General features: G+C 38.7%; 1 protein-coding gene across 2 annotated transcripts in view; it reads left to right on the top strand.

The window, feature by feature from the left end:
* Positions 1–12,616, top strand: part of SLC22A15 (solute carrier family 22 member 15) — an 87,176-nt gene that overhangs the window by 56,408 nt on the left and 18,152 nt on the right. For both annotated transcript variants that reach the window (XR_001823751.2, XM_017524201.2), the window contains exons 7-8: positions 2,698–2,838; positions 4,809–4,894. Coding sequence is in view for 1 of the 2 variants with exons in the window: in XM_017524201.2 (XP_017379690.1) it covers positions 2,698–2,838; positions 4,809–4,894 (227 nt within the window). In the remaining variant the exon portion in view is untranslated. The remainder of the gene's footprint in view (positions 1–2,697; positions 2,839–4,808; positions 4,895–12,616) is intronic.

The following is a 12,616-nucleotide window of genomic DNA, read 5'->3' as shown; positions in this document are numbered from 1 at the left end:
TTCACCATGTTGACCAGGATGGTCTCGATCTCTTGACCTCGTGATCCACCTGCCTCGGCCTCCCAAAGTGCTGGGATTACAGGCGTGAGCCACCGCGCCCGGCCTATATCATATTTTTTCTACCCAAGCAGTGGCTGCCACCTGTATGGTTGGGGGCCATGTTAACCAACTGCTACTTTCCCCCACAGAACCATCACAGCCCTAGGAATATTACAGACGTATGATAAATATTGAGGCTTGGAGGCATGGAGATTAAGAGAACCGTTCAAAGCCAAAGCTGACAGTACAGTATAGGAGCTGCTAATTTGAGGTTCTACCTATTCAAAAGCAAATACTTACAAAGTATGTTCAGGTACTTACGGCTCCATAAAACTTTGCATTTGCATATCACATAGTCAGCCTCTGCCTTGGAGGAACCACCTACTTGTTGCAGATTATTCACTATTTTTATTTTTTCCCCATGTATATTAATTTCTGGGTTCTAGCCTTCGATGGATAACAAGCAAACAAACCCTAGACTTAGGGACAGGGAGACTGTCCCTGTTCGTTTTATTTCTTACACAGCCAAATAAACTTCTTCCCTGAAGCTGAGAACGTTAAAACATGATAATAGAGACAGTCATTCCATATATTGGTGTTCTTTTTGAAGATGCTATAAAATTCTAAAATCTTTTCTGTGGACCTGTCATTCAAGAAAGCCTTAACTGGGAATTCAAATTATACCTGTGTTCAACATCTGTTTCTTCAGTTATTTTCCACAATAGTGCCTTTTAAAATAGTTCTTTGATACTCTAAATATACTGTTAAATATTACACAAGCATTTTAAATTTTGTTTGGGGGTCATAAAGAGAATTGAAATGATTTTAATAGCTGTAATTACGGATCCCAACGATCAACTCTGATGAAGGCAACTTGCAGAGCAGAGGCCCAGCCCTGGGGACAATGGGACCTTCCATCCTTCATGCTCTCCCAGTTCTCTCTCTCCACCAGCTGGGAACTAAATTCCACTATTGTCCTGAACTGGCTTGTCTATTCTTGCCCTGATTTGATACTGTCACAGCTTGATTTAAATAGGGGTGTGTGTGTGTGTGTGTGTGTGTGTTCATGGCTGGAATTTCTATTGTAAATGCAGAACAGACACACAGAAAACTGACTGGGAAATAGCATTATGTAAGCAGAAAGTCTCTTCTGCAGGTGGAAAGGATTTTAAAAACATTTTAGAAAACTGCATGCATTTAAATTCATTTAGCCTTTTGCTTCCATGCAAGGTACCTGGGAGACGGTGAGAATAGACCATGCAGTGTCACCTTGCATCCTTGCATGTGATGTTCTGGCTACAGTCCTGCCCATTGTCCTTGGTATTTGAATAACACTTCCTCTCAGTAAGAAGTCATGCATAATACTTCTGGCTCATTTGCTAGGGAGGGCTGGACTGCTAACCACTCCAGCTTGAGGGTCTCTCTTCCTTACATCTCTCTCTGCTTACATTACCATAGCCTGGGGCACTTGGCCCACTTCTGAGATTAAGCAGAGATGGAAATAAAACTTTGCCTTTCCTGATTGATCTCATTATAGCCATAGCTCATTAGACTTTCTCTAAGGAAAACTAAAGGGAAGCAAGTGAGAATGTTCCCTTAATAAACACTGATCAAACAGCACTGCAAAAGGGTAAAAACTGATGAACTTAACAAAGCTTGGGTGTTTTACTGCTTGTATAGAAATTGATGCTTTACCAAATATATTCATATTTTTGTAAAGCCCAGTTTCAGGGTTTTATTTTTGTTCATTCTATTTTGTTTGTTTTATTTTAATAATACAGTTTCCTAGGCATAGAAGTTCCTACTACCACCTTTACTGTGTTTGAGGAAGCCCTGAATTGGATCTTTAGGTTGGCACTTGGCTTCCTGAGCATTTTATTTCCCGGATTGTAGGAGAGAGGCTTGGTGCCTAGCACAATGCCTGCCACCCAAGAGGTGTTCCCTAAGTGTTTGTTTCAGGAATGGTGTACACAAATAAATTTTGGCTTTTCAAGTGACCCTTCCTCAGTTGATCCTTCTAAAAGATCCTGCCTTTGCTGTGACTTTTAATTTTTCTTTCCTGTTCTGGGAGTCCGTAGCATGTGCACCTGTTGAATGCAGGATGGGGTTAAAACCTGTGATGGGAAGTATGTGGATCATTGGGGATTGAAGTGCCAGTCATTTCTGGCCTGTGGGTGACCCACTGAAGAACCAGCCACTTCTCAGCTCACATTCTTAAGACCATTCTCTGTTGACTTTCTCCATGGGAGTTCTTTTTTAGAAACATTTCGATAATATTACAATTGTCTCTAACAAGTGTTCCATAAATTGGTGCATTAAATAAAGAATAGGGTCATTGTGTTCTATTAATTGCAGAAATGCTTGCTAAAAGCACATACAATGTCTTTCCTCTTTAAGGGGCTGGCCATCCATTTGATTTATATAACATATAGACATAGCTCAAATTATTTCCACGGCCCCATTATTTTTTGTTTTTTTTTCCTAGTGTTGAAATTTATATTGAGATAGAAAAATTAGTAAGAGAGACAAGCTTATTGCTTGCAGCAGATTAAGCAATTATATTGAACCAGTATTTGAATCTTCCCTGGTAAATTTTTATGTGCTTTCCTGTTGTCCTTCTTTTCTTTTACCTCCTGGTCCTTTGACTCCCAATTGCAGGTTTGTGTGCAGCTTGGTGTATTATGGCCTAACTCTGAGTGCGGGTGATCTAGGTGGAAGTATTTATGCCAACCTGGCCCTGTCTGGCCTCATAGAGATTCCATCTTACCCTCTCTGCATCTACTTGATTAACCAAAAATGGTGAGTAAGTGTGGCTGAACATGAAGTGCACCACAGAGAATGCATGCACACACATATCCCCTCTGAGGTATATGCATACCTCGATGGCGTTGTCGTTGTGTGCAGTATCTGCTGATTGCCCTGTGGTGATCAGAGTTTCTTTCCAACTAAAAACAGTTGAATTCATTTCTTGGTGCAGTATTTCTTGAGTTTCATGTTTATGAGTTTTAATATAGGTTTCAATTCAATATTGAATGTTGAAATCTAAGATAGTATTGAGTATTACCAGCAGAGGGTTTGTGAGTAGTCTGTGTGTAATTTGTTAGTCACAGGAACTGAGATTATTAGCTCTATGTAGATGAAGCTCCATAAACCCAATTAACAATAAATATGTAGAAGTTCTTACAAGAAGACAAAGAACTGAAGAAACTAGAATAACTTTTCTTATCTTCTAAGGCCCACCTTACTTTGTTGAGGAGGCAGAAGATACCCTGCTTTTGCTGCTCGTTGTCAGTGGGCACAGTTTTGAGATAGAATTTAAACATTATTTTATAGAGCACCCTTTCTTCAATTTTTGAGATTGCTTCTGTTACTTAGTCCCTGACCAGGCCACCAAAAATTGCATTCTGTATGAGGTAGGAATCGGTTGGATTATGCCATTTCTTTTTCTCCAGAAATCATCATTCCAAGCAGACTCAGAATTCCTTTCGCATTGTGTTTAATGCCCTTGTCATCATGTTTTAGCTTAGAGTGTTTTGAAGGGCAGGTTTGGATTCTGTTAAACTGAAGGCTCACCTCCCAGGGACAGTTCCCAGTTGCCTCTGCTGATCCCTGTGGTAGAGGCTACAGCCTACTCTCATCATGGTCCAAGAGCTAGATCAGGTATTGTATTCAGAAATCTTTCCCAGCACCCCAGTTGTGCCAGACACCTCTCTTTCATGCTGCTTTAGCACCCTGTGTGTACCTCTGGGGCCACTTAAAGTGTTATAAGGAAGCCGCCCATGGGGGTGTCCTATGTGTCTTTACATCTCTGGTGCCTGCTTAGCATGGTGTGTGTTACTTGAAAGGCCTTCCATATTGACTGTTAAATTAAGCAAAATAACCTGGAAAAGAAGACTCAAGAACTTCTTAGCACCACCCAGAGTTAGATTACAATCTGAAGCAGAGGGAAGGAATGCTACCTTTGTGATCAGGCAGACCTGAATCCAGATCTAGTCTTTCCCATGTGTTAGTTGTATGACTTTGACAAGTTCCTTCACTAAGTATCCCCTCGTACTTATCCTCAAACTAGGGATTGTAAAATTTGCTGGCAAAATTATCAAAATTATTGAGGGTCGTAGTACAAGTACCTAGCATGTTATAAGCCCCTAGAAAAGGGAGACTTATTAATGTTAATATCTTTCTTCCAAGTCTAGGGCTCTTATTTGAAAATCGCTTCTCTCAATAAAGTATGAAAAAACATTTGACTTATTTCTAACCCACTGACACATTTTTTTTCTATTTGTATTTTTAAGAGAGAGATACTCTTAGAAAAATGCCAAAACTTTAAACTGCATAAAATTCAGGTAACCAGATAATAAAGGGAGCTGTCAGGCTATTCTCCTTGTTTCCGTTTCATTCTCTAAACATGGAGAATATAATAGTACATGCCTACAGGCTTTTTATTAGGATTAAACAAGATAATAGATGGTAAACATTTACGACAGTGCCTGAAATACAGTGAACACTCATGGAAATAGATAGAATGGTATTATATTCTTTTCCCACACAAATCACTTAATCCTGCCATCTGGCAAGTTTCTCTTTGTTTTATAGTGGTTATGTATTTTGAGTCCTAGTCAGTGTCCTATTAGTCACATTTGCCACTCACGCCTTAAGAGGACATGAACATATATAATGAAATTGAAGATTTTTAAGCAACAAGGTTGGGAAGAAATATATGAATTTATAAGGTTCATAAGAGAACTGTGTAATTTCTTTCTATTGTCTAGGTTTGGTCGGAAGCGAACATTATCAGCATTTCTGTGCCTAGGAGGACTGGCTTGTCTTATTGTAATGTTTCTTCCAGAAAAGAAAGGTATGCCTTTCAAATTTCTACAAGGATTTTGAACAGTACTTTTATTACAATGAATTATAGTGGAGAGATGACCATATGGCATGCTTCGTTTCTGTGATTACATATTGTTCAGCAATTGTGTGGGGTATAATGGCCAGATTCTTTCCATTGCTTCAGCTATTCTGTGGGTGAATAATGTGCTTAGAGGTGCACTATTAATTCTTTCAGGCTATTAATCTACCATCTGGGGTGACTGAGATGTAGTATTGGTGATGTTAGAGTTGTTTATTTGATCATGAGGAGGACTGATTAGTTCTCCGCAGAAAGAAACTTCATCCAAGGTTGCAAATTGCACTCCTCATTCCAGCCAACCATAAGATTGGAGATCAGAGCCACTGGTTCTCAATGGTGGCTTTGGTATCCCTCAGCATCTCTACCATGACTCTCAAAGCACTCCAACAAAAACAAGGACAATGGGAATAGTATTCACTGTTAGTGACAATGGATATTCTCTTCGTCTTATGTAAAATGTGAAAACACCTAGTTAGGAAACTGGTATTTTTATAGCTTTGCTATGCAAAGACAGCTTCAAGAAAGATACCTTTGGCATTCTCATATAACCTGATTGCTGCCCCTGTGTAGACATTCGGTAGCTATTGCTGGTTTTCAATCTCTTTTTTCCCTAGCACATCTAAGGTATGCCAGTGATTGCCTTGGGAACTTTGATTTTGGCAGTGATTTTCAAGAAGGAGGAGTGAGTCACAACAACTCTCTGATGCTGGGGCATTTGAACAAAAGCCCTGTCTTAGGGGCTTTTAAATTTTGATAGGGCTTTGTTATGGAGCTTGCACTCCAGGTGGCAACATTATGAGACAGTTTGACGTAAAGTTTTGATAACTACTGGAGATGCATGAAGAATTCATTTTTTGTCAGAGTATATCACGTATTAAATACTCCTTTGGTAAATTGCTTCTCCTTGTGGTTCATTTGTGCATGTCTCATTAAAGACCCCAAGGCCATGTGTTCTCTCTGTTTTATAACCCTCCGGTATACCCTCTCTGCTGTTGATGGCTGCCTGAGGTTCTATACTTTGAGTTTAGAGTGTAATTTGCTCACTACTTAGTTTACCCAGTACATAGAACAGCTTTAAAGTGATTTTCATAGAATCATGAAATTTACTCAGTTCTCTAGAAACTAGTTTTTGTATTTTTAGTAGAGATGGAGTTTCACCATGTTAGCCAGGCTTATCTCAAACTCCTGACCTTAGGTGGTCTCGAACTCCTGACCTTAGGTGATCCACTTGCCTTGGCATCCCAAAGTGCTGGGATTACAGGTGTAAGCCACCATGCCCAGCTAAGAAATCTTTAAAAACAGTTTCTACAGAAACTAGAGAACTGAGTAAATTTGCCCATTTTTTATTCTCTAAGCAAATGGGGGTCCCTGCTAATGCTAAGTAGAGGAGGAACTCCCCGGCTACTGCCCTGTCATAGTTTTGTAGAACTAGATGCTCAGTTTTGTTTGTCTTCTGGTAAGACAGTGATGGACTTCAAATAGTTGTAGTTTTATATTCAGCAGATTCTGTTTTGCATAGGCACCTTGATAATTCAGTTTTGTTGTTTTTTTGTTTGTTTTGTTTTACCTGCAACAGTCCAGCCTTCTGTTTATCACCTCATGGAGAAAAACTTTTTGCTATTCCTATAAACACACCTGTAACCTATCACACCTCCATAAGCCAGGCCAATTAATACCTTTCCTCCCTCCCACTAATTTGCACACTCCAGGTAACCCATCCCCTACGACTCTGCATGTAGCCCTTTCTTGAAATGATCTCTTCTTATAAATAACAAGACAAAAATCCATGGTGAAGGCAGATGTAGGGTCTTCCCTCCAGACCAGCAAGTACCACTCTATTTGATTACACCTGTTTTAAGAGAGCAGCGTGAACCCTTTGTTGATTGTGCCCGTTGGTGGACACTGAATAAGAAACAACGTAGCCGAGTATCTTTGGCACTCCACGAATGTGCCTCAGGAATATGGTATACTTAGAAAACATGGAGGTATGGTCTGTTTTTAAATATTTCTTAGCTGGGCATGGTGGCTTACACCTGTAATCCCAGCACTTTGGGATGCCAAGGCAAGTGGATCACCTAAGGTCAGGAGTTCGAGACCACCTAAGGTCAGGAGTTTGAGATAAGCCTGGCTAACATGGTGAAACTCCATCTCTACTAAAAATACAAAAATTAGCTGGGCATGGTGACAGATGCCTGTACTCCCAGCTACTAGGGAAGCTGAGGCAGGAGAATCACTTGAACCCAGGAGGCGGAGGTTGCAGTGAGCCTAGATGGTGCCATTGCATTCCAGCCTGGGTGACAAGAGCAAAATTCTGTCTCAATTAAAAAGAAAAAAAGGATTTCCAAGGAAATTATTTGTATTTTTAATATTTCCATTACTTAATTTTAATAAATTATTTCTATATTTAATAACTATTACTATTAAATTATCCTCTTCCACTACCACTGAGCCCATTTCCTTTCATTTAATTCATCACTAGAGAGAGAACATATGGTCACCTTTTTTGTATAATCCTTTCTATGCTTACAAAGTCTTCCAGCTATGCCTGAATTTTCTTTTTTGAGTTAAATAATATTTGTTCTTCAAACTTTCTTTAAACCTTTTGTATTTACTCTTTAAAATATTTTGATGACTTTTTTAAAATCTCGAGTTTTTCTAAGGTTTAGGCTATATTTGTAACAGTTCTAATAAGTACATATAAAGAAAATGACCTATAAGTTTGAGAAATTCTGTAACATCTTGTGTTAGTTTGGAGATTCCTCATTTTCTGTTTGCATTTTGCATTCCTTTGCCCTCACTTTCCCTTACCAAACATGCCTTCATTCTCTCCTTTCTGCCAACTCAGGTGACCCTCTACACACCATTATTTTTTAGCACCTGTATTTGATTGTGGTTCTCTGTGTCAGAAGCATTTGTGGAGACTGTGACAATGTATCTCTAGAAGAAGGCCGGGCGTGGTGGCTCATGCCTGTAATCCAAGCACTTGGGAGGCCAAGGCGGGCAGATCACCTGAGGTCGGGAGTTCAAGACCAGCCTGACCAACATGGTGAAACCCCGTCTTAAAAAAAAAAAAAAAGAATGTATCTCTAGAAGAGATAGCCAGTAAGCCAGAGAATAGATTACTTGGCGTTCCTCAGCCTACAGTTTATAATTATTAGACAGAAGTGTCCTGCCCAGTACATATTTGCATGCTGGTTGGCCTTCAAGTAAATGTTCTCCTCTGGGAGTAATATTAGCAGGTAGCCACTAATGCTTTTCCCAGTTTAGTAATCAGACATTTTTACCCGAACTCAGTGCTTGCTTGGAGGATTCTAATTAAGCTTACAACACTAGCTACCATTTTTAAGTGTTAATCAAGTGCTGGATTCTCTTTATATACAGAATGTATTATATATTACCCTCATTTTATAAGGAAACAAAAGCTCAGATTGGCCAAGCAACTTGTCCAGGGTTGCATAGCAAGTAAGTAGCACATCCAGGGTTCAGATTCTTTCCAACTCTAAAGTCAGTGCTCTTTTGGGAATGCTGTTTTCTCCTCTTAGAAAAGCGAGAGTTTTTTTGTGTTTTGTTTTGAGACAGGGTCTCTCTCTGTTGCTCAGGCTGAACGGCAATGGTGTGATCACAGCTCACTGCAGCCTTGACCTCTTGGGTTCAAGCAGTCCTACCACCTCAGTCTGCTGAGTGGTTGGGACTGCAGGCATGAGCCACCCATGCCAGGCTAATTTTTACATTTTTTTGTAGAGGTGGCGTCTCCCTGTGTGGCCCAGGCTGGTCTGGAGTTCCTGGTCTCAGGTGATTCTGCTGCCTTGGTCTCCCAAAGTGCTGGGATTATAGTCATGACCACCATGCCTGGCCAGATAAGAGTTTAGAACCAAAGTATTTATTGCAAATAGTGAAGCTGACGTGAGAGGTTTAATGCTGCCTGATTAAAGCCAGTTCTTAACTTTTTAGTGTGCAGCCTGGTGGGAATTGGCCCGTGTTGAAGAACCTGGGTTGTTAGAGTGATATTGGGCTCTCATTGATGAGGTTTATGGCAGTTGTGATCCTGCCAGAAAATCTGAACACTAGGAGGTCGTGTCATGTGACTAGATAAACACAGTTCTTCGTGAGGGAGTGTCCTAGACTCAGACCTAGTGGAAGCTTTATATTTCATTTCTTTTCCTAACCTTGGTCTGCCCGTTTCTTTATTTGACTTTTCTAGTAGTGTCTGTGATACAAAAGATGCTATTCATAAACAAAATCTAGTTCCTGGTCTCCAAGAGTTTACAATCTAATGAGAGAAATTAGGGATTCAAAAATAATAATAAAAGATAGTACTGTATGAGAATTGACAACGAAATTCTATGGGAACTTTAAGCTCAGGCTATGATAGTGGTAGAGACCAGCTGACCTCCTGCTTTAAACAACCATAGAACCAGATAAAATGTATATAAGAAATGTTGATTTTCAGACATTGGACAGTAGACTGCACAAGACAGGCAGTGATCCCTGAGAGAAGAAAATAAACAAAGTAGGCTCTGAAAATGTCTTAGCTCAGACTTGCCAAACCACGGTGCAGGGAAGAGAAGCCCAACAAATCACAGCATTCTTACCAAATTGAAGAAACAGAAATTGAAGCTCAGGGAAACCAAGATGTCTGGAATTTGCTGAGCAAAATACTGGAGGGTAGTAGGATACACAGAGGAAGAACTCCAGAGGTCTGCAGAAGAAACCTCCAAGTCTTTGGCTGCTTACTGATCTGAGCATGCATTTGAAGAAACTACTGAGGCCAGGGGTAGACCACCAGAAAGTAGCAGGCAGAACAATCCTTGGATTGTTGAATCCATGAATGGTTTGTGTTCTCTTCAGCCAGTTACAGAACATTGGATAGAGACTTCCTAAGTCAAAGTAGTTTTAGGAAAAGGCTGTTCTCTCCCCCACCTTTTTTTTTTTTTTTGGCCATAAAAGTCCTTAAAAACAAAACTCAGAAAGATCGACAGATTCCAAGTAACTTAACTGCATCACAGACCAAAGACCAACAAGACTTAAAGGAGCAATAAAGTCCAGCACCACCCCCCCCAAAAAATAATTAAATAACATTGAGTATATCGTCTCCGGTCAAAATCACCAGGCATGCCAATAAGCAGGAAAATACCTTCCAAAGTAAAAGAAAATAAAAACAAAACCAAAAATGCACAGATGATAGAATTAAGAGGCAAGAATATTAAAACAGCTATTATAAATGTACACCATGTCCTAAAGAATGCAAGCAGAATACAAGCAGAGAAATCAAAGCCATGAAAAAGACACTTTCATCTAGAGATGAAACATAATATATTATTAATATATGAAAAATACAGGAGGTGAGATTAACAACAGGTTCTACACTAACCAGAAGAAAATATCAGTTAAAGACATAAAAAAACTATACAAAATGAAACCAAAAAATTGAATAAAAAACTACAAAACATCTAAGTGGCCTACATATGTGTAATATTAGCCTTAGAAGAAGGGGATAAAGAAAAAGTATTTGCAGAAATGCTAAAATGCTTTGCAAATTTGATAAAAACTGTACACACATAATAAAGTCAGTTCATCAAGAAGATAGAACAGTTTTAACTGTGTATACTTGTAATAAATTTAAGGTATTTGAAGCAAAAACATGTAGAATTGAAAGGTGAAATAGACAAATCCAAAAAATAGATACTTCAGTATCACTTTCTCAATAATTGATAGAAAAGTATAGAAAAAAAATTTATAGAAAAGATTGATAGAAAAATATAGACTTGAACAACCAATATGACCTGATTTATAGGTCACCATAGCCTAAACCAGTAGAATATGCATTCCATTTCAAGTGCACACAGAACATTTGCCAAGAGAGACCATATTCTAGGCCATAAAACAAGTTTTACTAAGTTTAGAAGAATTGAAAACTTACAAAAACAAGTTAGTTGACCAGAGTAGAATTAAAGTAAAAATCAACAACAGAAAGATATCTGGAAGATCCTCAAATATATGGATATGAAACAACACCCTCCTAAAAACGTGGATTAAAGAAAAAAATCATCAGGAAAACTGGAAAATATTTTTAATTGAACAATAAAATACACTGTCTCAGCCGGGCGCAGAGGCTCACATCTATAATCCCAGCACTTTGGGAGGCCAAGACAGTTGGATCACTTGAGATCAGGAGTTCAAGACCAACCTGGCCAACATGGTGAAACACTATCTCTACTAAAAATACACAAAAAATTAGCCGGTCATGGTGGTGCGTGCCTGTAATCCTAGTTGGGAGGCTAATGAGGGAGAATCACTTGAACCTGGGAGGCAGAGGATACAGTGAGCCTAGAATGTGCCACTGCACTCCAGCCTGGGTGACAAAGTGAGACTCTGTCTCAAAAAAATATAAAGTATACTGTATCAAAGTTTATGGGAGGCAGATAAAGTAATGCTTAGAAAGAAATATATGTAATTCCTTTAAGTATCAGAAAAAAAGGAAGTTTTAAAATTAATGATCTAAGCTTCCAACTTAAGAGAGTAGATAAATTTTAAAAAAGAAGAGCAAAATTAAGCACTATTCAAGCACAAGAAAAAAATAATAACCATGAAAGAAGAAAAATCAATGGAATGAAAACAAAAACAATGGAGAAAAATCAATGAAACCAAAAGCTGGTTGTTTAAGACCAACAAAATTATTAAACCTCTAACCAAGATAACAAAGAGAAAAGAGAGAAGACACACATTACCAGTATCTGGATTGAAAGAGGGGACATCACTATAGAACCTATAGGCATTAATAAGGGAATATTATGAACATTTTTATGTCAATAAATTCAACTTAGGTTAAATGGATAAATTTCTTGAAAGATACAAACTACCAAAGGTTACCTAAAAACATATAGATAACCTGAATAGCACTATATCAACCAAAAAATATAGAATTTGTAGTTAAAAAGATTCCCATAAAGAGAATTTCAGGCCCAGATGGCTTTACTGGTAAATTCTATAAAACACAAAAGCAATAGCATCAATTGTACACACTTTTCCAGAAAATAAAGAGGAGAAAAAAACTCTCCCAACTTAGCCTCTAAGTGCCAGCAATTACCTTGGTACCTAAACCAAACAAAATAAAGACATTATAAGAAAAGAAAACCACAGATCAATATCTCTCATTAATATAGATCTAAAAATCTTTAACAGAATATTAGCAAATTGAATCCAGCACTGCATAAAAAAGGCAATACATCATGACTAAGCAACTTTTATCCCACAAATGCAAGATTGGTTTAACATTCAAAAGCCAATTAGTGGACAGGCACTGTGGCTCACACCTGTAATCCTAGCACTTTCGAAGGCTAAAGCAGGCAGATCACAAGCTTGGGAATTTTCTTAACTTGATAATAAAGAGCATTAAGGGAAAACCTACAGTAAGCATCACATTTACTGGTGAAAGACTGAATACTTATATTCTCAGATCAGGAAAAAGTCCAGGGTATCCATTCTCACCACTTCTATGGAACATTGTACTGAAAATACTAGTGAATACAATAAAGCAATAAAAATAAATTAAAGGGGGGCCGGGCGTGGTGGCTCAAGCCTGTAATCCCAGCACTTTGGGAGGCCGAGGCGGGTGGATCACGAGGTCAAGAGATCAAGACCATCCTGGTCAACATGGTGAAACCCCGTCTC

The sequence above is a fragment of the Cebus imitator genome, unplaced genomic scaffold (assembly GCF_001604975.1).
Source record: "Cebus imitator isolate Cc_AM_T3 unplaced genomic scaffold, Cebus_imitator-1.0 Scaffold32, whole genome shotgun sequence".
Lineage (NCBI taxonomy): Eukaryota > Metazoa > Chordata > Mammalia > Primates > Cebidae > Cebus > Cebus imitator.
This window is presented reverse-complemented; position numbering and strand designations above follow the sequence as displayed.